Source organism: Pseudorca crassidens, chromosome 11 (genome assembly GCF_039906515.1).
Source record: "Pseudorca crassidens isolate mPseCra1 chromosome 11, mPseCra1.hap1, whole genome shotgun sequence".
Taxonomy (NCBI): domain Eukaryota; kingdom Metazoa; phylum Chordata; class Mammalia; order Artiodactyla; family Delphinidae; genus Pseudorca; species Pseudorca crassidens.
The window spans coordinates 99634620-99657517 of NC_090306.1; the positions used below are offsets into that span (position 1 = coordinate 99634620).

The 22898-nt window shown below is 56.4% G+C and overlaps 1 protein-coding gene across 1 annotated transcript in view; it reads right to left on the minus strand.

Annotated features, from left to right (window-relative positions):
* The window catches only part of NFAM1 (NFAT activating protein with ITAM motif 1), a 33979-nt gene continuing 11081 nt past the window's right edge, over positions 1-22898 (minus strand). Inside the window, exons 2-6 of the mRNA XM_067698753.1 lie at positions 17336-17665; positions 16052-16164; positions 11128-11220; positions 2160-2246; positions 1-468 (exon numbers count right to left, since the gene is read on the minus strand). Of these exons, the coding sequence (XP_067554854.1) occupies positions 409-468; positions 2160-2246; positions 11128-11220; positions 16052-16164; positions 17336-17665 (683 nt within the window). The 3' untranslated portion in view covers positions 1-408. The remainder of the gene's footprint in view (positions 469-2159; positions 2247-11127; positions 11221-16051; positions 16165-17335; positions 17666-22898) is intronic.

The following is a 22898-nucleotide window of genomic DNA, read 5'->3' on the forward strand; positions in this document are numbered from 1 at the left end:
TAGTTGCTCCTTTATTCACCTACGCTGGGACCCCTGTGCACACAGTACTGACAAGGGTCCCTGGCGGGAACCTCCTGGTGGTTCAGGCTGGTGCAAGAGGGCCCGTGTGTCTAGAGAGGGTAAGAAGGGCTCTGGGTGGTGTTCAGGAGAGCCCTTGGGGAGGGAGGGAGGGCCCGCCTGGCAGAGGGAGCAGCTCGGGCAAAGGTCCGGAGATGTGGCACACTCGGCGGGTGTGGCTGGGCTGCAGAATGGGGGGGGGTGGGGTGGGGCCAGCCAAGGCAAGAGGGCAAGTGAGGTGATGGGGCGCCCCTGGGGCCTCGCTCCTGGTACAGATCGAGTCCTTTGGAGGGAGAGGCTGCCCCAGGGCCTCTGATCCAGGGCAAGACCCAGGGGCAGGCAGAGCTTGTCCTAGAGATTTTCATAGACCAGGTTAAATTCACCGTCACCCTCAGATCCATGTTGTTTCTCCTGGAAAAAAATAAAAAGAAAAAAAGAAATAAAAAACAGTAGGGAGGGAAAAGAACAAACTTGCACAACTTTAGTTTTAGGCAGAGGCAGACAAACAGATGGCTTCCCAAGCAGCTTTGACAGGGAGACCTGTCCTTGCGCCCAAGCCCACCGCACCAGCCTCTTCTCCCATCATTCCAGCCCATGCCTGCTCTCTGCCCTCCAACTCCACAGACCTCTTCTTTCCTGCCTTGGGCCTCCCCAGGTGCTCTTCCCTCTGCCTGGTGTGCTGCCTCCATCCTACCTGTTCCCTGGCTACCTCCTCCTCACTCTGCATCCCCCGAGAGCCCCCTTCCCAGCTCTGGCCTAGTCCCTCCCCAGAGCCCACCCTTCACAGGGGGCTACAAATGTCTCTGTGTGTTTGTAAGATCAGTGACCCTGTTCCTGCAGACCCAAGGATCCTGGAGGGCCGGAACATTTCTAGTCATCCTGCCAGGACTTCAGGGCCTGGCACATGGTGGGCACGGCCTGGGATGGCCCAGACATCCTTGGGGAAGGCCTGCCTCCAATCAGAGCCTAGTTCAGGGATGAGTATACAAAGGGCTTTGAGAATAGGAGATTCAACAAACAGAGTCAGCCTGGGCCAGCGGGGCCAAGCACTCGCTCCCCTCACTTCCTGATGGCTTTTCCAAGGTGCCTACCCACAGGCCTTGAGCTCCTGAATCCAACCTTGCACTTGATGGCGTCCAAAGCTCTGGTGTAGATGCTACTTAACTTGGAACTCATTTGAATTCAGGGGCAGTTGATTTTGCAGTAAAGTGTCACTCATCCACTTTACAGATGAGCAGACTGAGGTTTAAGAGAGAATCATGATCAGGACTTCCCTGGTGGCTCAGCGGTTAAGAACCCGCCAGCCAGTGCAGGGGACACGGGTGTGAGCCCTGGTCCGGGAACATCCTACATGCTGCAGAGCAACTAAGCCCGTGAGCCACAACTACTGAAGCCCGCGCTCCTGGAGCCCGTGCTCCGCAACAGGAGAAGCCACCGCAGTGAGAAGCCTGCGCACTGCAAGGAAGGGTAGCCCCCGCTCGCTGCAACTAGAGAAAGCCCGTGTGTAGCAACGAAGACCCATCGCATCCATAAATTAATTAATTAATTAATTAATTTAAAAAAGAGAGAGAGAGAGAGAATCATGATCAAGTGATATGCCTTAGTCCCCATCGTGATAAAAACGAAGCCCTGTCCAGACCCTCCCAGGCTGGCATCAGTGTAGACTCCAGCTCCCGGCTTTAGCCACCTTCAGCCTGGGGAGAGCTAGGAGCCAAACACCCCTGCTTTACTGGCCAGTGTAGACACTATACCATGCCCAGTGGCAGTTACGATTGCTCATCTTGCACGGCGCCTACGGGGTCCCAGTACGACATTTAATCCTCATGGCAAATCTAGGAGGTGAGTGCTGTCAGGCTCCTCAGTTTACAGCCGAGGAGAAGCAGGCACAGAGGTTAGCCCCTTGGCCAGGGCTGCACAGCTGGTAAGGGGTGGAGCAGGGGTTCAAATCCACCAGACCTCCTAACCACTAGGCCAGCTGCCTCGCAGAGAGGGCTCTGATTCGGCAGCAGGTGGCTCCCTCCTCTGGTCCTATTTACCTGTTTCCCAGACGAGGAACAGGACAAATGGAGTAAGACGAGGCTCGCTGCCCAGCCCCTGCATACCTGGGAGAGCAGGTCCTGGTTGGAGGGCGGGCTGCTGGCCTCACTCTGGATGCAGTCGTAGACCTCGGTCTCTCGGCGCTGCAGGTCCTGCAAGAGACGTGGGAAGGTCACAGAAAGGTGAACAGAGGGGCAGGGCCCCGGCCGCAGCGGCCTGCTATACCTCCCCGCGCCCGAGGGAGCCTAGGGGCCGGGCAGACCTGTGAGGGGACACCCACCACCCCCAGCCTCGCCACTCGCGGTCACACGGCTGCACCTGTGCACCTGCCGTTCCCTCTCGGAGCCATCTTACCCCTTCCCCGCTAGTACAGTGCCACTCCTCTCTGTGCCCCTTGCCAGCCCCTCACATCACCTCAAGGCTCTAGCAGAGCCTGTGCTCAGCCCGGTGGGCTCTCCAGGCCCCCAGGGAGCTGGCAAGAGGAAGGGCCCAGGCCCCCTCCCACCGTCCCTGCCTGTCCTTAGGTCCTTTGCTGCAGCCAGCAGCCCCCAGATGTGACTCCCATGGCCAAGGTTTCAATAGGATGCTCTCCTGGCATCCCCCCCTCACTCCCCTGGGCCAAAGCCCTGTCCCTGTGAGGGTCCCACCCACGCATCCACCCCTGTAGGTCTCCCTTCACCCCTCACCCCAGCCTGTGCTCATAGATGACCTAGGTACCCACTGGAGTCACACTCGTTCCCACAGCTGTGCTGGGTTTGTTGCTGGGTCACTGTAGCTGTGGTTGGCACACTTGGAGAACAACACCAAATGAGCTCTGATGACGGGGCTCCTCGCTCAGCTAGATGTGTGCCTTAGGGCCACACTAACTCTTGGCCCAGCAATGAACAGCCTGACCAGAGGCCTCAGGATGGTAGAAAGAGATGGAGCTTTGAAATCAGACAAGCCTAGGTTCAACTTTCAGCTCTGACACCTGCCAGCTATAGGCAACCCCGGAACCTCCCTGTGCCTCAGTTTCCTCATCTGTAAAATGGGAATAATTGTATCTCTCTTTCAGGCTCAATGGATGATTAAATGAGATATTGTACATAAAGGGCCCAACAGAGGGTCTGGCGAATCCCAGGTGCTTAATAACTGTTGAATGGTCATCAAGGGAGGCTTGATACCTCCCTCCCCTCTCTGCGGTCACAGCCTGGACCCTTCCTCAGACCCTGATGGGCACCGGGGTCCCAGGCAAGGGGCAGATGCTGCTCCTTGGGGGATGTCAGAACAGAGCTACTAACAGCCTAAGCAAGAGGCAGGAACCTTTCCTTCCCACGTGTACATGTCATATGGATGCCGGCTGCTTGCCAAGGAGGTGGTTTCCCTGGCAACAGGCAAGCAGGGGTTGCCGAGGCAGGCTGCAGAGACAGGTGGTGCTCTGAGGCAAGAGAAGGGAGGGGAGGTGGGGTGGGGGGAAGGAGGCTCCGAGAGGTAGCGGGGCATGAAAACCTGTGTAATAAACCATTTGGCACTTGGGAGACCCTCACTTCAAGGGCATCACACACAGGGATGGCAAGGCTGCCCTAGGGATCTCTGTGTCAGAAAGAGGGAGGGTCAGGACTTCTGTGGTGGCACAGTGGTTAAGAATCCACCTGCCAGTACAGGGGACACGGGTTCGAGCCCTGGTCCGGGAAGATCCCACATGCTGCGAAGCAACTAAGCCCGTGTGCCACAACTACTGAGCCTGCGCTCTAGAGCCCGCAAACCACAACTACTGAGCCCGCGGGCCTAGAGCCTGTGCTCCGCAACAAGAGAAGCCACCGCAACGAGAAGCCCGCGCACCACAACCAAGAGTAGCCCCTGCTCGCCGCAACTAGAGAAAAAGCCTGCGTGCAGCAATGAAGACCCAACGCAGCCAAAAATAAATAAAACTTTAAAAAAAAGAAAAAGAAAGAGGGAGGGTCTTGGAAGGGGTGCTTCCAACCTGCCTCTGGGTAAGGAAGGGGGCAAGGCTGTCCCAGGGAGGAGCCCAAATTCCGGTGAAAGGCATTTTCCAAGGCCTGCTCTGGCCTGTTGGGCTTTCATGCCTGCCCAGAGCACCAACCACTGCCGGCAAGCCTGGCACACGGGATGGGAATCTGCTCCTCAGCAGCCGGGGGCCTCCACCGCCTGTCCGCCCGGACCTGGATCCACAGATCTGACAGCCCCCCAAGCTGGATGCTTCTGGTCACAGAGTGAAGGGAGAAAAAGGGCCTCCTGGCTGACATGTCAGCAGGAGAGCAGATCTCGGGTCCCACAGATGGTTCCCTTCTCCCTCGTGTCCAGTCCACGCGGGCTGCCCACCACACATTAGCCCAGAGAGGCCCAGAGATGTCTCAGGTCACACAGCCCCTCCCGCCCTTCGCTCCATGTGCTCCCACAGGCCTGGGCACACAGCTAAGTGATTTCCCAGCCAGAGAAGAGCATCCTGACCTGGGACCCCACAGGCCTGGGCCCCACACTGCAGGGGTCATGCTGTGGGTGGGAGCAGCTGCAGGGCTGAGGGCAGGGGAGGCCGCAGAGGTTGCTGCCAATTAGCAGCTGCTGAGTGAAGCCTCTGACAAGCCCTGACCTGCTGGGCTGCGTTTGCGTGCAGGGAGTGACTGGCATCACTAGGCTGTGAAATGCGGGACAGCCCTGCCAACAGGATACCTCCTTGGCCTTGCTTGCTGGTGATGGGGACTGCCTCCCACAGGGTACGCCCGCGGGGAGAAGGCCAGGCCTCTGAACGGGCTGCGCTGGGCTGTACTGGGATACGGGTCTGGGATCCAGGCCCTCTGAGCCCTTTGCCTCCTGCTGCCCAGTATGAGCAGTGATGCTGGGCCGAGTGGTCACCAGCCCTGGCAGAGGCGTGAAGTTCGTGCCAAGGCTTTTGTCCAGGTGGGCTGAGGCCAGAGCTGAAGTCAGCTGCCCTGGGCCAGGACCTAATCTGAGGGTCCGGGACATTGGTCCCCCTGTAATACCCTCCCCTGTCACCAAGGAAACACAAGAGCTGTGGTCTCACGGACACCTGCATGTTGAGGTTTGCATGGTGCCCTCTGCGGGGCAGACGGCTGAGACCTGGGGGCCTTGTTCAGCAAAGAGTGGTACTCAGGAGAGATGGAGCACCTCTGCTCTAGGTCAAGGTCCTGGCGTGTGCGAAGTAAACGGCCCACGGCAGTGACAGGAGTCTGGTGAGGCAGGGCTGGGTTTGGCCTCCAATGAAGGCCTCTCGTGCCAGGCTGAGGAGCTGGCAATGGGGAGCCCCTGGAGGTTTCTGAGTGGGAAGCGACAGCATCAGTGGTGTGTCGGAAAGGCCCCTCCTGCTGCCATGAGGCGTGGGAGGGCTGGAGGCTGACAGCAAGAATGAGGCGCTGGGCCAGGCAGAGGCTGGAACACAGCTGGGTGGGGGGGCGGTGTCCAGATGCTTCTGGGGAGCGTGAAACTACAAGGCTGAGGCCCCACATTCGCCATGGAGCACCTATTCTGTACCCAGCACCGAGCCCCAGGGAACCCCAGCCAGCTGGGAGCTAAGAACAGGCCTCCGCTCAGCTGATCGCTGAGCACCTACTACGTGCCAGGCACTGGGCTGGTGTGGGGGAGGGCGCCAGGCAGACCACGATCAGAAAGAAATCGGTGGCCGTAAGGGCCACGGAGAGACCCAGAGAAGGAGGATGGGGATGTTGGCTCATGGAGAGGGTGGGGAGGTCAGAAAGGCCTCCCTGCAAAGGTGTCCTCTGAGCAGAGAGCTGGGGAGTGAGACAGCAGCCCCTGGACGGCTCCAGAAAGGACACTGTGGAGGGGAGGGTGCAGCCAACACCAAGGCCCCCCTGCGGGGTGGGCATGGGGGGCAAGCCTGGTGCATCTGGAGAACATCAAGGAGGCCAGTGTGCCTGGAGCGAGTGAGTGAGGGGAGAGACAGTGGGAGGGCCTGTGGGCAGAGCTCTCAGAGACCACTGTCAGGGCTCCGGTGTTGACTCTGAGTGAGACAGAATCTATCTCACTAGACGGCCGAGGTGGTCATGAGAACGTGATCCGCAGACCTCCAACTCCAGGGATCAGCATCGACCCGGGGCCCCAGCTGCTGGGCTCTGAAACCCATCATTATGTGTGCACAGAGGGCCCCCCCCCCGCCACCGTGGGCTACCGCCAGCCAATGGCTGAGCTCAGCAGGGATGCCGTCACAGCCTCCCACCCTGGGAGACCTGGGACTCCTCTGACTGGGCTCCCCATGGCCTGCTGAATCTTCCCTAGATGGTGCGGTGGTCGGTGCATCCTCTCTGCCTTCCTTCACCCTTTCCTTTACCCAGGATGAGATCTGCAAGAGTCTGACGACTCTCCCAGTCTTCTCCATTTTCTCTCACAGGTGGTTTCCCTAATAAAACTATCACACATTTACCCCCGTCTTGGTGTCTGCTTCTCGGGGGACCTAGACTCACCAAGGGCCCTGAGCAGAGTGGGATGTGATCTGTGTTTGGGTGGGATCACTCTGCTGCTCCTGGGCGGAGCACGGACTGTGGGGCAAGGATAATAATGGGCCAGCTGATTAGAAACCAATTGCAGGACTCCAGGCACGAAATGGTGGTGGCTCCCACCAGCGTCAGCCCTGGAGGGGTGAGAAGGTCAGATGCTGGATATGTTCGCAATAAGATGTGCTGATGGATCCGATGTGAGCAGTGATGGAAGGAGAGAAGGAAAGGGCAATTTCAAAAGGTTTAGCCTGAGCATCAGGGAGGATGGAGCAACCATTCACTGCATGAGGAGGACTGTGGGAAGAGGTACTTCGATGGGTAAAGAATTGGAGATTGGTCTGAGAGAGAAGCCGATACGGGGTCCAAATGCAGTTGCTTCTGGTGTTCAGAGGAGGGGCCTGGGCTGGACGTATAAATTTGGGAGTTGTCAGAGTGTAGAGGGTCTCAAAACCTTGAGGCTGCTTCACTCCCAAGGAGGAGAGTGAAGATCAAAGAGAAAGGGCCCCAGGCCTGGACTCTAATGCTTAGAGGTCAGGATTTCTCTGGTTCCTAAGAAGGAACCAGGGATGCAGGCTGAGGAGGCATGGTAGTGAGTCAGAGGGGCATTAGGAGAGAGTGGAATGTTCTGGAAGCAAGTAAAGAAAGTGTGTCTAGGAGGAGGGAGAGCTTGCTGGTGTCACATGCTGTTGCTCATCAGGAAAGAGGAAGGCTGGGAACTGACCACGGGGTTTAACAATGTGGAGGTCAATGGGGACCTTGAGAAGGAAGGCTTTGGGGGGCAGAAAGGAGAGGTGTGCAGAAAGCCTGACTGAGTGGGTCGGAAAGGAGAGCCGGAAACTGAAGACAGGGAATTTTGACAGATCTGTTATAAGGAGTCGTCGAGAAAGGACAGGGTCCCTGGAGGTGGCTGTGAGCTCAAGATAAGGAATTTAAGATGGAAGAAATCATAGCATGTTTGCAAACCGGAAATGTAATACTGTATCATTAGCCCTATATTAAAGGTTATGAAACCAAGGCTCAGAAAGTTTAAGTAGCAGAACCCGTGAGCAAAAGAACTAGGCCTTGAACCCCAGTCTGTCTGGCTTACTCCAAATCCATGCTCCTTAATAGGTCAACTTGGGCTTCCCTGGTGGCGCGGTGGTTGAGAGTCCTCCTGCCGATGCAGGGGACACGGGTTCGTGCCCCGGTCCGGGAGGATCCCACATGCCGCGGAGCGACTAGGCCTGTGAGCCATGGCCGCTGAGCCTGCATGTCCGGAGCCTGTGCTCCGCAACGGGAGAGGCCACAACAGTGAGAGGCCCGTGTACCACAAAAAAAAAAAAAAAAAAAAAAAAAGGTCAACTTTTCACACACAAAAAAACTGGAGTAGTACAGCTTTTTTTTTTCCTGTCACAATACATCATGAACATTTTTCCACATGAATAAAAAGCAAAAATTGACATAATCAGAAGGAGAAATATACAATCTACAAGCAAATGGGCAGATTTTAACTCAATTCACTCAACATCTGATAGACAAAATAATCAATAAGGATATGGCATACTTTAGCAACACAGTCAATAAACTTGACCTCGCTGACACATATAGAACACTCCCTCAGCCATGCACAATGCACACGAAATACAAGCCAACAATAAAGCGAGTCTCCAAAGACTTCAAAGGATTAAAATCCTACCGAATGTATTCTCTGATCACAGTGGAATTCGTGAGAAACAAAAAACAGAATGATAACTAAAAAACAAACGTTTGAAAATTAAGCAAAAGACTTTTAAATAACTCATGGGGCAAGCGGGAAATTTAAACTGAAAGACAACAGAACTATGACATATCAAAACTTGTGGGATACAACTAAAGCCATACTTAAAGGGAAGTTCATAACCTTAAGTGCATAAATTAGGAAAAAAGAAAGATTGAAAATCAGTGATCTAAGTATCCCTCCAAAGAAAGTAGAGGAGACGTATACAAAAATCCTTCCCTGGGCTTCCCTGGTGGCGCAGTGGTTGAGAGTCTGCCTGCCGATGCAGGGGACACAGGTTCGTGCCCCGGTCCGGGAGGATCCCACATGCCGCGGAGCGGCTGGGCCCGTGAGCCATGGCCGCTGAGCCTGCGCGTCCGGAGCCTGTGCCCCGCAATGGGAGAGGCCACAACGGTGAGAGGCCCGCGTATCGCCAAAAAAAAAAAAAATCCTTCCCTGGATGTTGTCCACTGTCACCACTCTTGTTCACCATCACTGTCTGAGGCAGTGCGATAAAACAAAAAAAAAAAGAAAGAAAAGGTATGAAGATTAAAAAGGAAGAAATGAAACTTCCACTATTCATAGATGACATGACTAGGTTCATAGAAAATCCAAAGGAGCTTACAGAGAAACTATTAGAATTAATTAGTGAATTCATCAAGGTTACTCTCTATATAAAGTCAATATACAAAAACCAATCGTATTTCTACATACCAGCAATAGACAATTAGAAAATAAAATTAGGGACTCCCCTGGTGGTCCAATGGGTAAGATTCCGCACTCCTAATGCAGGGGGCCCAGGTTCGATCCCTAATCGGGGAACTAGATCTCACATGCATGCCGCAACTAATAAGCCCTCATGCCGCAACTAAGGAGTCCGCATGCCGCAAATAAGAAGCCTGCATGCTGCAACTAAGACCCAGCACGGCCAAAAATAAATGAATAAATTAAAAAAAAAAGAAAATTAAAATGGGGACAACACCTGTATCCTGAAGCTCTATTATGAGTATTAATGACATAACAGGTATAAAATCCTACAACAGTACCTGGCACGTAGTAGGTACTCAACAAATGACTTCGTGACATCATCATCACTCTTGTTAACGTATTCTTATCTGCCCAGGCCCAACCCCAGCAGCTAGGGACTGGTCTCAAGGGCTAGCAGAGTCTGCGGCCTCCCTTCACATCTCCTTTCCAGCCCTAAAACCTTTTGAAGCCACCCTGCAACCCGGCAGGGCCTTTGGGCCTCTTCCTCACGCTCCAGAGAAGTCTAAACACGGGCAAGAAAGATGTTCCATGCAAAAGTGAGTCTCTTCCATTAAAAGTAATCTTGGAGAAGGATATTTATTCATGTGAAAAGATGTTCATGAGATATTGTAACAAAACTAGCTGTACTACTCCAATTTTTTAAAAAAAAAAGTATGTGTGAGTGTGTGTATGGGTCTCTTTGTATGTGTTTACAGAAAAGACTGGAAGGTACAGAGGTCAGCGCTACTAGTGTTTATACTGGAAGAAGATAGGCTTACGATGATGGTTATTTTCCTCTTTTTGATATATATAGAAAGATCTCGTGTGTGTGTGTGTGTGTGTGTGTGTGTGTGTGTGTGTGTGTGTGTACGGAGAGAGAGAAATGTTTTCATTTAACAGTTGACACCAGAATTCCTCCTAGGGAAAATACCACGATGAGCTGCTGGGAGAGAAGAGAGAATATGGGGGAGTCTGGGGCCACGTGGGAAGCAGTGGCTGCTGGAAATTCCCTGGGGTGGAGGGGCTGAAGGCCCCATGAGAGCTGGCCGTGTTACGTTCTGTTTGGGGTTATGGGCGCTGCCCTGTAGGAATGCTGCCTTTGCCTCGTCCCCATCTGCCTCATCCTCAGTAAACCGGACCATATTCTGAACACCCTCTGCACGGGGTTTTATGGACATCGAGGAAGGACCTGAGCTTCATGTATGAGTCAGGGTGGTGGGGACAGGAACAGCTACAGCCCATACAGGCAGAGTCCCGGAACATGCCCTTGGAGGACCTGCAGGACCCAGGCATGGCTGTGCACCTCCCAGGTGCTGAGTCAAGACCCCTACCTGGCGGCTGGAGGCCCCGTGGAGTTGAGACCCCAGCTGACACTGGGTGGCATTTATTCTTCACTTTCTCCACAATGAGCATATGTTATTTGTTCAACTAAAATAGATGTAACTGAAAAAAGAATGTCTGTCACCATCCCAGCCACCGGGCAGAGTGACCACGTGTTGACCAGATGGGCAAGCCAGGCTGGGGGAGCGCACAGCATCTCAGCCGTGTCTCTGCTTGACTGTAAGGACATAAAACAGTGCGTGTGTGTGTGTGTGTGTGTGTGTGTGTGTGTGTGTGTGTGGTGGGGAAGGGGGGTGTGAAGAATTGAAAATCGTTGTGTGTTAAGGGCGTGGGACACTGCCTGACTCTTTCCTCTTTTTGTGATTCCTGTTGCTGTGGCTCCGATGCTGTTTGTGCAATAAAAACAGGAAGGAGTTGGTGAGCGGGTCAACGTCACTTGGTCAGATGAAGGGACTTTCTCCATTCCTCACCAACTGTGCCCTCACTGGCCCTCATTGCAGAAGTGCACGGGCACGCCAAGGAGGGGACCCCAGCGGCACCTCGCACCTGCACTCCTTCCAGGGCCCAGGGCCACACACTTGTAACCTCGGTTCACCTTCACAGAAATCCCTCCAGGCAGGAATTCTTGTCCCCAGTTTACAGGTGAGGAAGTAGAGGCTCCCAGAGAGGTCACACAGCTGGTACACTGGCCGAGCCAGGGAACCAGACCCCGAGCCAGGCCTCAGAGGGCGGAGGACTCACTGTGTAGACGGATTCGGGTGGAGGCTGCTCCCGGCTGCTGGCAGCGCTGGGGCCCTTCTGGGCAGTGTGCTTCCGTGGAGCCTGCGTCTGTCTCTGTGGGGAAAGGAGTCAGGGCTGGGGACCAGAGGCTCTCCTTCTTCCCACCCCCAACCAGACCCCACCAGAGGAAAGGATGGCAGGTTGTCATGAGGCCACTCAGAAGTGCATCACTCAGCACCTTCCATCCACCCTCTCCAGGGAAACAGGGAAAATACCTGCAAGACCTACATCAAACCACTCATCTGCCCGGGGACACCGGACATGATAAACATCCCGGCGAGGCAACTGCCCACCACCCAGTGCCAGAGCACAGTGCCCGCAGTGTGACAGGGTCCCTGGCTGCAGCCCATTACTGTGGGTGTTGCTGAGTGAGCCAGCGCAGGCCAGACCAGGTGTCCAGTCCCTCTCTGCCCCTCACTGGCTCTGCGGCCTCACTCAAGCACTTACTCTCTCCGGACCTCAGTTTCTCCAGCCATCACCCTCCTTTGCGAGATTGGTACACAGATTCAGGGAGGTGATGAGGGAGTCAAGCACTCTTGACACTCGTGGGCCACTTATGTGGCCCTTGGCCAACCACACACACTCTGGTTAGCCAGGTGGTGTGAAGAAGGGGACACCATCCCTGCCCTCCCGGGGCTTAAGACCCGGTGGGGAGATGGACAACGAACCAGCAGTTTTACCACGTGTGGTTCATGCGCTGACCCACGGGGACAGAGCCCCTGGCGCACAGGAGGGAAAAAACGCCTCGCCTGGCAGGGAGGCTGAGAGGAAAGCTGTTTAAGGCCGAGATGTTCATTGGGAAGAGAGGCAGAGGGAGCAGGTCTGGAAGAATTTAAAGACGGTCGGCGTGGCCGGAGAGGCGAACCTGCCCTGGTTGGGTCAGGACGGCCATGCTGGGCTTCGAGAAGAGGGTGGACGGTGGAAAACATCTGAGGGCTTTAACCAGGAGGCGCCAGGATCAGAAAGTGGTTTCAGAAAGCTCACGCTGGGTGCTGCGTGAAGCGCTAATGGTCGTGGAGGCCAGGGCAGTGGGCCTTCGGGAGGGTGAGGGCTCAGCTCCTTCCAAGTCAGAGGGAGGCTGTCCGGACGCCCCCCTCATCTCAGGCACACCACACTGCCAACAGTGAAGCAACACAGCCTCATCTCGGGGCAGGACCTAATTAAAAACCCTAGCCGCCTGCCAATCCCCAGACCATTTACTTGGGATTAGCTCTCGAGAGCTGCTTAACACTCGGGCAGAAGCCAGCGCCACCCCCAGTCGCAGCATAATAACGGCTCGGGAGTACCTGGAGCCTCACTGGGTGCCAGGTGGGGCTCTAAAGGCATCACTTGCCTTATCTCCTGTGCCTCTCAACAAACCTGCAAGACCAGTCTTCATATCATCCCTGTTCCACCCATGAGGCTGTGAAGGCTCAGAGAGGGCTGACAACTTGCCCGAGGTCACACAGCCAGAAGTGGCAGGGGCAGGATTGGAACCCAGGTCTGTGTGATTCACCAAGATGCTGGTCTGACAGTACCTGGAGTTTTCACTCCCCTGTTTTGTTTGAAAGTGCAGGTCTCACAGAGAGATCGGTGCAGGCATCCGGGCAGCACTTCACAGTTTACAAAGAACTCTGGGACTTATTGTCATTTAATTCTCATAGTAGCCTAAGGAGGTGGGCATGGACTTCCCACTTGCCAGAGGAGGAAACAGGTTTGTCCAGCTAGTCATTGACTGCCCTTGGATCAAACCCAGATGCCCAGTTCTCAAATCTCGTGCCCCTGCCCTGCACCACCTACTTCACTGCCAAGGCTGGTGGTGTGGGCTCATGGGCAGGGGCTCTCCTGGACCCCATGGGGAGCAGCACCCAGGCCTGGCCTCGTGGCATTCCTATTGAGGCTGGTGGGGCCGCCAGGGAGGTAACTGCCACTGTGGGTTCGTGAGGAGTCCATGTCTACCAGGGGCTGGGGCAGACTTCTCAGGGTTTGCTTGTGCCCTGAACATAGGACAGGAGTCTGAGGATGTGTCCCAGGCCAGGGAAACAGTGCAGTGTTATTACTGGGGTGGTGATGCTCCTTGGAGCCAGCCTTGCCCCATCTGGGTGCCCTGTCCCAGACCATCAGCATTTACCCTTCCAATTGTGATTTTCAAATGAATAAACCAATCGGCAGCTCAGGAAACCTGTAGAGCCTCTGTTTCCCCCTCTGTAAAATGGGAGCGATACTATCACCTTGCCCATCTCACAGCCTGGCCACCTCTGACTCATCTTTCAGGTCTCAGCTCTCATTTACTCCATCACTCCTTCCATAAGCACTATGTGTCAGGGTCTCCCAGACACTGGGGACACCAAGTCCCTTCTTTCTGGGGCTTATGCTCTGGTGGAGGAGACGGTAATGACACAGAAGCAAGGGTGTGGGGAGCAAAGCAAGAAGAACCAAGCGAGAAGCAGGGAGACCCACATTCTGGGCGAGGGGTGATGGAAGCCGGGGCTGGGGTTGGGGCAGGAGAGAAGGGGCTGGATCCTGGACAGACTATCGGCAGGACTTGCCGAGGGATCGGCCGTAGGGGAGGGAGGGGGCGGGCACAGCAGCAAGCCTTCTGGCCTGAGCATCTGGGGGCCTGGTACCATGTGCTGAGCTGGGGCCGACCTGGGGGGACTAAGGAGTGCTGTTCCTGACCAGGTGTGTGCAGACGCCCGTGGGTGCCCACACGGAGTGGACGTGATCTGGGGCTCGGGGTGGGGGGCTGGGGGGCTCTGGGCAGCCACATTGGGTGGGACTGTAATCCCGGGAGCAGAGCCGTCACGGAGGAGCGTAGACAGATGAGGAGATCTCTGAGGAAGGGGCCTGGGAGGTGCCAATGTTCAGAGGCCATGAAAATGTGGGTGACCCAGCACAGGGCCACCGGGGGATCCTAGGACCAAGGAAGGAGTGTGCCGTGGAGGAGGGAGACTGTGTCTGATGCCCTGCGAGGATGAGGACGGATCAGCATCGGAGGCTGCCTGCTCCGGGGAGCCAACCTTGACCCCAGGTTGAGCCCTCGAACCTGCTCTCAGGACAGGAATCATCTGCGTCTTCTGAGTCAGTGGCTCCGGCTTCGATTCATTTATCAGATGTGCTGCTGGCGTCCTCCATGCCTCTTCCTCCTCGGCCCTGTCCTCCCGGCCCCCGTGGCTGGCTGCTGGGCCTGTCTCTGGCCGGGGCTCCCACTGCATGCTTTGCTCCTGCGCTCAGCTCATGGTTCAAACGCTGGCCATCCAGTTCTGGGGCAGCACCTACAGGGGCCACGTCCGAATTTGGATCCAGCTCCGGGAAGCTCTGGGAACTTCTCTGGCAACACAAACCCAGCAGCAGCTTCTGGCCTCCTGAGTTCTCTCTCCTTCAGGACCAGGTTCTCACAGCAGCCCCTCCTCCCTCAAGTGCAGGGAGGGACAGCAGGAAGTGTCCATGCACTGTGCTCCCACCAGGGGTCGGGCACCAGCTGGTGACTCGCAAATGCGGTCTCTTCCACCCTTTTCGGGTAAGGGTGGGGATCCATCCTTATCCCCATTTCTGGAGGAGAAAACACACTCGGAGAGGGTCGAAACTTGACAAGAGGACAGGGGCTGCATCTGTCTTGCTTTCCACTGTGTCTGACGATTAGCCCAGTGCCTGGCACACACTAGACACTCAACAGCTATTCCTGGAAGGAGAGGAGGGAAGGCGAGAGGGAGAGGGACGAAGGAGGCAGGGTCTCCGAGGCCGTGTGGCAGGAGGAGGGGCTGGGATCTGAGGTCAAGCTGAGGCTTCGAGGTTCACGCTCTCCCATCCTCCCTTCGAGACTTTACTGAGCACCTACTCTGCACCACTGTCTCCCTGGCCTCTCAGGACACTGAGATCCAGTCATTAAAATCCTCTTTTTGGGGCTTCCCTGGTGGCACAGTGGTTGAGAGTCCGCCTGCTGATGCAGGGGACACGGGTTCGTGCCCCGGTCTGGGAAGATCCCACATTGCTGCGGAGCGGCTGGGCCCGTGAGCCATGGCCGCTGAGCCTGTGCGTCCGGAGCCTGTGCTCCGCAACAGGAGAGGCCACAACAGTGAGAGGTCTGCGTACCGCAAAAAAAAAAAAGAAAAAAAATCCTCTTTTTGCAGAGCAGGGGCTGAAGTGAGGGCTCAGGGTCAAGGTCTTGCCCTGACTCTGCTCTGCCCTCACCGGCTGTGCTTCACACTTCATGGCAGGCGTTTGTGTGGTCATACAGTAAGCCAAGTGGCGGGGGGGTCCACAGACGGAGTATGAGTCCCTCAGCACCCCTGCCTGAAGCCCAGTTACTGTGTCCACACCCAGGTTGAAGCCTGGGAGCTGCTCGGTGAGGGCAAACAAGAGCTGTCCTGCCTGTACCCATCCTTGGAAGAACAACAGGGTGGGGAGGAAATATATTAAGGGCCAGTCACCGCCTCTCTGAGCCTCACTTTTCAGAGCTGTAAAATGGGAAGAAAAGTCTCTCACCAGGTGACGCTGGGACGCGAACCAGAGCACGCCTGGGAGGGTGCCTGGCACCCAGCGGCCCTGAGGAAAGGTGTCTTCCTTCCTTCTGGGCTGCCGGGGATCCAGAAAATCTGAGATAAGGTTTCCTAATCTGGAGGGCTAGAAATGGTAAGCACGCGGGCTCATGGCTTCCATCAGACACTCAGAGGGACCCGTGGCCCGGAAAAGGCTCAAGAGCCCTGATTTCTTGCAACAAGATCAAAAAGGACCTGGTGGTGGTGAGTTGGCAGCACAGGCCCAGCCACAGCGCAGGAGGAGGGAGGGGGCCCTGGTGCAAGTGGCCACGAGGAACACCTATTCCAGGCACCCCCTCATGGGGTGGCATCCCTAAGCCATGGTGAGTGGGGTGGGGGCAGCGTCGCCGTGTGCCCGCAGCCCCTACCTTCTTCCAGAGCAGCAGGGCCGTGGCCAGGATGCCAAGGACAGCCAGGAGGCCGATGAAGCAAAGAAGCAGGAGGTCCTGGGGGCCCTGCGGGGGCTCTCGGTAGCCTGTGTCTGGGTGCAGGGCAGGGAAGCAGAGACGTTAGTTGCCTGGGAGAGACACCCCCCACCCCCCAACCCTACTTACAACTCTCCCCCACCAGGACCCCCAGACCCCGCCTCTGCTGAGGTCCTCCTTCCCACACTCGCCTTGGCTACGTTTCTATGTTTGCTGCCTTGATTCCTGTTAGGAGTCAGGACTACATCCTTTGCTTCTTAGGTGCCCCTGCCTCGGTGACTTGGGTCCACCGAGAGGTGCTTATGGGACCTGGGTGAGCCATTTCGCCTCCTGAGGCCTCCTCCTTTCCACACGTGAAGTAGTGATCATACAGGCAGGAGTGGTGAGGGTGAAGGGGGTGGGCTTGCACAAGGCCTGGCAGGTGCTGCCGGCACCAGGGGTAGGTGAGAGCACAGCCCAGCCCCTTCCCTTGAGCCATCCAGCCTTTCATCCACCACTTTCTCCTTCCATGCCTCTGTCCACCCCTCTGTCCAGCTGGTTGGCCCAAAATTACAGAGTGCCAACCACATGCCAGGCTCACGAGCGTCTGTTATTTAACTAGCACATCCTGCTACCGGGCGCCAGCCCTCGCATTCAGGATCTCACTCATCCCAGGAAAAGCCTCTGACAGGCAGGGTATTGCCATGAAGAGTAGGTCCAAGGTTATATCCTGGCAAGCAGCAGGACTGAGGGCCAAACTCAGGTCCGTGGGATTCTGTAACCCTGGCCCCTACCAGCGGGAGTCGCAGAGGTGCCTCAGAGAATCGCGACTTCAGTGATGGGCTGTTCTTAACCTTTTGGAGTCATTACTCTTTTGAGAATGTGAAGAAAACTAGGAATCTGTCCCCAGAAAGATATACACGAGCCATGTCTTTGTTCACAGGTCTCTGCAAACACACGTGCACATGCGCCATTCTGTGCTCACCGAACTAATAGTGCCAAAGGGACACTGAGAAAAGGGCCTGCCAGAGGTAGTCAGACCCACACCCCAGGCCTCTGCCCCTGCCACACAAAGATGGGCGTCTCGGCACACCTGTGTGGCCAGGGGCTCCCCGAGGCTGCTCTGTTCTGTTTTGCCAAAGCTGAACAATGAGGCAAACGTTCCCCACTTCGGCTCCTGTGCCCCAAAGTCTGCCGGCTGAAACCTCCGGGCCCTTCGCCCTGGGAAGAGACGTGGAGGAAGCTCACCTCTGACCAGGATGAAGGTGCCGTTGCCTGTCACCCTGGAGCCCGGCCAGCGGACGGAGCAGTAGTAGGTGCCAGTGGCAGCTGCGTCAGGCAGCTTGGGGGTGATCTGACACTCTTCGGTGTGGGTCTGGTTCTCTCTGCCTGGACCAGGTTTGCAGCTGGTCTTCTCCTCAGAGCTCGTCCGGCCCAGGAGGTCCACGTAAAAGTAGCTGACTGTGAAGTGCTTGAAGGTGGGGGTGTATGGGTAGGTAATCCTGCAGCCGAAGGACACGGCCTTGTTGGCCAGAGATACCACAATGGGGAGGCCGGTGTGGGTCACCGACTGCCCTCCTGCAGGGGAAGGAAAAGGAGAGAGTGGTAACTTCGATCCCCTGCTTCCCCTTGAGGACCGTGCCTCACACTCACACGTCCCACGCCCTCAGTGTGTGCAGGTGGTGTCCAAGTGCTTTACACGTGATGACTCTATACTTCCCAACACACCCAAGGCACAAGTGTGTAAGGGCTCCATTTTACAGAGAGGAAGAGTCTGGGGTCAGGGAGGTCAAGCCTCTAGCTTTCAGTTTCTCTGCAGGTATGGAGCGGAGCTGCCACCCCCCCAACCCCGGGCTGGATGACCCCAGACCCCACGCTTCCAACCACTCTCCCTCCCAAAGGTCAAGAAGCCACATTGGATAAAATCACAGGTCTGAGACAACCCGAAGCTGGTGAAGGATGAGAAGTAAAGAGGAAAGGGGCAGGAAACAAAATAATGAAACCCTTCCTGGCAGGAAGAAGCACTTCCTGGCATAGACAGACGCACAGAGGGAGGCAGGTCTGCCCAGGGCTCTCCCCAGCCTGAGGGGGAGGCATGCCAGGGAACAATCAGGAGAGACACACCTTTCCCTGAATCTGAGCTTGGAGCATTTGTCAAGTTTTTATAGACTATAATAAGCAATGCCCCAGAAGCAGTTTTCCAACAACACAGAGGTGCTCCTTATGCAGCCATTTGGCCGTGAGCATGACGAAGGCAGTTCTCCGGGAGCTGTCTTCTCCCCCACCCCCGTGTACCACCCCCCTCTCATCAGAGGCACCTAGGAAAACAATTTGAAAGCCCCCAAAGCAGCAGCCTGCCCGGCTGGGCGGCCCGCCCTCCCGCAGGCTCTGAGGCGCTGGTCAGATCCTGTGCAGGGTCAGCACAGCTGCCACCTCTCCCCCCGCCCGGACTTCAGCTGCACAAGCCACGCCCACCTTCAGTATGCCCTGTCCCCCAGCGCCTTCCCTCTCCTGCAGATGAACGACAGACAGTTCTAGACTGAGGTCGGCATCGAGCAGCCTAGAACATGCTGGCCAGGTTGCTAATCGGGAGAAGATGCGTTGGAGCCACTCGCGGGGAGCAGCAGGGTTTAGGTGGCTGGGGAAGTGAGGCGTGGGCCTCCCACCTGCGGTCCATGTGGCTCTGGCGAGAGGCCAGGCCGGTTTCTTTGGTTTCTTCCTGGGTCCTTTCAGCTCAGCCCTGGGCCGGATCCTCAAGGGAGGTGAGGCCAGGCCCCCTGGGAGACTCGGGGGCAGGGGCGGAGAGGGTCCTCCACACCCGCTAATCCCTCCAAGCTCGGGCCAAACAGATATTTTGAGCTTCCTGGGGAGCAACTAAAGAGACACCCCCTCCCCCGAAGAACTCAAGCCAGTTCCAGGGAATCGGCTGGTGTGTCTGGACGTCACAGTGGGTTGATTTTGTCCTGTGTGATGCTCACGTGTGGAGACGCCACTGAGCCAGCCCCGGGGGCGCCCCTCCGGTGAGCGGCGGAGAGAGGACTTCACACCGCACCGTGGACCTCTGGGCTGCTAGTGGCTGCTGTTTAGCTAGAACGATATATTCATTTTGTCATAAAACAAGGAGCCTTGATTCAGGCCTGAGGTTGGAGGCGTGGCAGGGGCAGGGTAGGGGTGCAGAGCCGGCGGGAGAGGGGTTGTGCATGACCCCCCCAGGGTCCCAGGTGGGCCGAGAGGACAGGAGGCGAGATGAGCAGTGCTCTCCAGCCCATGCTGTGTCCTTCCTGCGCACAGGCCACCGCCCCCCTCTGCAGCCACCTCCGCCGTCCTCTCTGCCTGGGACCGCCACCTCCTCACCTGGCCAACGCCTAGTGGGTCCCCCAAACTCGGCTCAGGAACCACTTGCCAACTCTTCCGTACCTCCCCTCATCTGGTTCTCCTGGTGACCCTGCGAGGCAGCCCGCCAAGCGCCAGCAACAGGCTGGTGTTTCCTCATGAGGGCCGGCAGGTTGGAACCCAACCAAAACCACCGGGAAAGTGGCTACGCCGAGGCCTCTCCCCCTCCCCCAGGGCCGCTTGCTCCTCCTCTCCCGTATCTAAGAGGCCCCTCCAGGCCCGGGGAGGCTGGACGTGCTGTCAGCACGGCGAGGCCACCTTCCTGTTTGTCCTGGCAGGAAGACGTTCATCCAACTGTCTTAAAAAATTATCCCCATTTGAGGTGTCTTTCTAGAAAATGAAGGAATCTGCTAGTGCAATTAAGCCAATCTTTTACATTTCTGGGGAAATCTATAAAAATAGATGATCATTGTTCTGTATTCTTCTGGGATTTGTTATTTTAAGGTCAGAGGGACAGGACTGTGGAAGTGTATGGTCTTGGCTCAGGTCTGCCACAGAGAGAACCTCAGACCTCAGGTGAAACTGCTGTCTCCAAAAAGTGAAGGGATGAGGCCATCTCTGTGGACCAGTAAGGTCCGTCAGTCAGGAGACAGCAGGCCCAAACAAGGAGGAGGACGGGAGGCCTGCTCTTGCAGCAAAGGCGATTGGGTTCTGACCTGATGATGTAGCTAACTGCTTCCAGGGCCCCTTCTTTTTACTGGGTGTCAGCACCCCAGAGCCTGGACCATGGCAGCCCAGCTCCCACCTCCTCTCCTGGACCTGTGCCTCCAAGAAGCCCCTCTGGGGTCCAGGCTGCTCCAATCGGCGGCCACCTAGAAGCATCCACCAGTTAAGGCCCCGTGCTACAGACAGGTTCAGAGTAAGTTCTGAGTCCACAGATGCTTTTCAGCTACCAGTTGTTTGCAGCTCCAACAAACATTTAAGAGTATCAGTTAGATCACAGGCCCTGTTTGAGGTCCAGAGGGGCTCCCTGCCCTGGCAATGTCCCCAGTCTAACAGGGACGGGAGGGAGCCTGGAGTGGGAAGCCTGGTGGAGAGGGAACCACTAACTGTGACTAGGGAGGAGGCGAAGGGGTGGTGATGCCCTGGGGGTCTGGAAGCAGGAACACACACGTACAGTGAGGCCAGAACTGGCCCAAGGACAGAGGGGAAAGAAAACGTATAGAAAACGTATTCTGGCTTCGTGTGGCACAGACCCTATGTCAACTAAACACCGTGACAGGACTTCCCTGGTGGTGCAGGGGTTAAGAATCCTCCTGCCAGGACTTCCCTGGTGGCGCAGGGGTTAAGAGTCCTCCTGCCAGGACTTCCCTGGTGGCACAGTGGTTCAGAATCTGCCTGCCAATGCAGGGGACACAGGTTTGAGCCCTGGTCCGGGAAGGTCCCACATGCTGCGGAGCAGCTAAGCCTGTGGGCCACAACTACTGAGCCCGTGTGCCACAACTACTGAAGCCCACATGCCTAGAGTCCGTGCTCCGCAACAAGAGAAGCCACCGCAATGAGAAGCCTGCACACCACAATGAAGAGTAGGCCCCACTCGCCGCAACTAGAGAAAGCCCAAGTGCAGCAACGAAGACCCAACGCAGCCATAAATAAATAAATAAATTTATTTATTTATTAAAAAAAAAAAAAGAATCCTCCTGCCAACGTAGGAGACACGGGTTCGAGCCCTGGTCCGGGAAGATCCCACATGCCGCCCGTGAGCCACAACTACTGAGCCCGTGTGCTGCAACTACTGAGACCTGTGCACCTAGAGCCTGTGCTCTGCAACAAGAGAAGTCACCACAATGAGAAGCCTGGACAACACAATGAAGAGGAGCCCCCTGCTCGCCACAACTAGAGAAAGCCCGCGCACATCAACGAAGACCCAACGCAGCAATAAGTAAGTAAATAAATAAATAAAATAAAAATAAACACCGTGACAATCCTATGAGGCAACGATTGCAACCCCATTTTGAAGAAAAGAAAACAGAAGGTCTTAGAGGTCCAAAGCCACAGAGTTCCTAAATGGTAGAGTTGGGATTTGAACCCAAGTTTGTCTGACTGTGCTTAAGGAAGAAAAGCCAGCACTCGGGCCAGGCAGCGGAGTCAGACCCAGCCAAGTGTGACCGGTGCCAGACTGTGAGCGTTCGCGGTAGCACCAAGCACAGGAGACGTCAGATGTTAAGAGAGGGCTTTGTCAGACGCCTGGTAGGAGGCATACTTTTCCACAGTTGGAGGCTGACAGGTGGCTGCACGGCTGCAAGATCACATGGAAACCACGGACCAGACAGTGTGGGTGAAGAGAGGGCTTGGACAGAGCTGCTGGGGCACCCAACCTGCCCTGCGGGGGCCTGCTTCTCACCCTAGATGCAGAGGGGCTTCCTTGGGATGCTCACAGAGCTTGAGGTGTGCCCCCTGAGTGCCACAGGGATGGTACGCGGGCTGGCGCCTGTCTCAAGCCCTGTATCAGCTGCATCACGCTTTGGCCCTAGTTCAGCAAAGGGAGTGTGTCTCCCGGGGGACAAGGTGGGCCAGGGCCGAGTGGGCCAGCCTGGGGATTCTCTTAGATTCATGGGCTGTCAAGAGGGGCAAACGGCCCAGGGAGGAGGACTGGGGCGGACCTTGGATTCCTGAGGCTGTAGCAGGAGGGAGAACCACAGGAGCCCGGTTGGGGGCCCCTGAGTGGCCACGAAAGTGCCCAAGAGAGTCCACTCCACACCCTGCACCCAGAGACAGGCCCCGTGTCCGCAATACCTGATGGGCAGGGCTTCTCGCTCCTTCCCGCTCCACCCGGTTGACACGTGGGGACGCTCGAAGAGGGGATCTGAGCAGAGAAGGAGGGAAGGGGGCCCTCACCCCTTACTCTCACCCCATGGCACCAGGAATGAGTTCGGCGTCAGTCAGTTCTGAATCTTGGCTGTAACTCAGGTTTGGAGACTTGAAGAACTCATCTGCGACGGTAAATGACCGCAGGGCTCTGCCGTGCTCAGGACGGCTGCAGCAGCTCCAGGCGCGGAGGAACCTCCGCGCACCGAGAGATCTGGGCCGCAGCAGCACCACAAAGCTGCTTTTGGATAATTCTGTGCATCCCGGTGCAGCCTACAGGCCCGGACAGGCACCGGGAGGAAAGCACTTCAAGGAGCCTGGCGTGTTTTCTGCAGGAGGGACGGATTGGTGGCACAAGGGAGAAGGGGCTGGAGGTGGCTGTTCTTCCCAATGCAGGTCTGAAAGGACAAGAGGGGGCGGGAGGCGCAGGGAGAATTTGAAGGTCGAGTCCAGGGGGAGTTTTTCTGGATGGGAGAACTGTGAGCCTGTGTCAGTGTGGATGGTTCGGGACCCGGGAGGGGGTGCAGCACTGTTGGGTGAGGTCCATGGCGAGTCGGAGGAGAGAAGGATTGGGAAAGAGTTGCAGCAGGGCGCCTGGGAGGGCTCCACT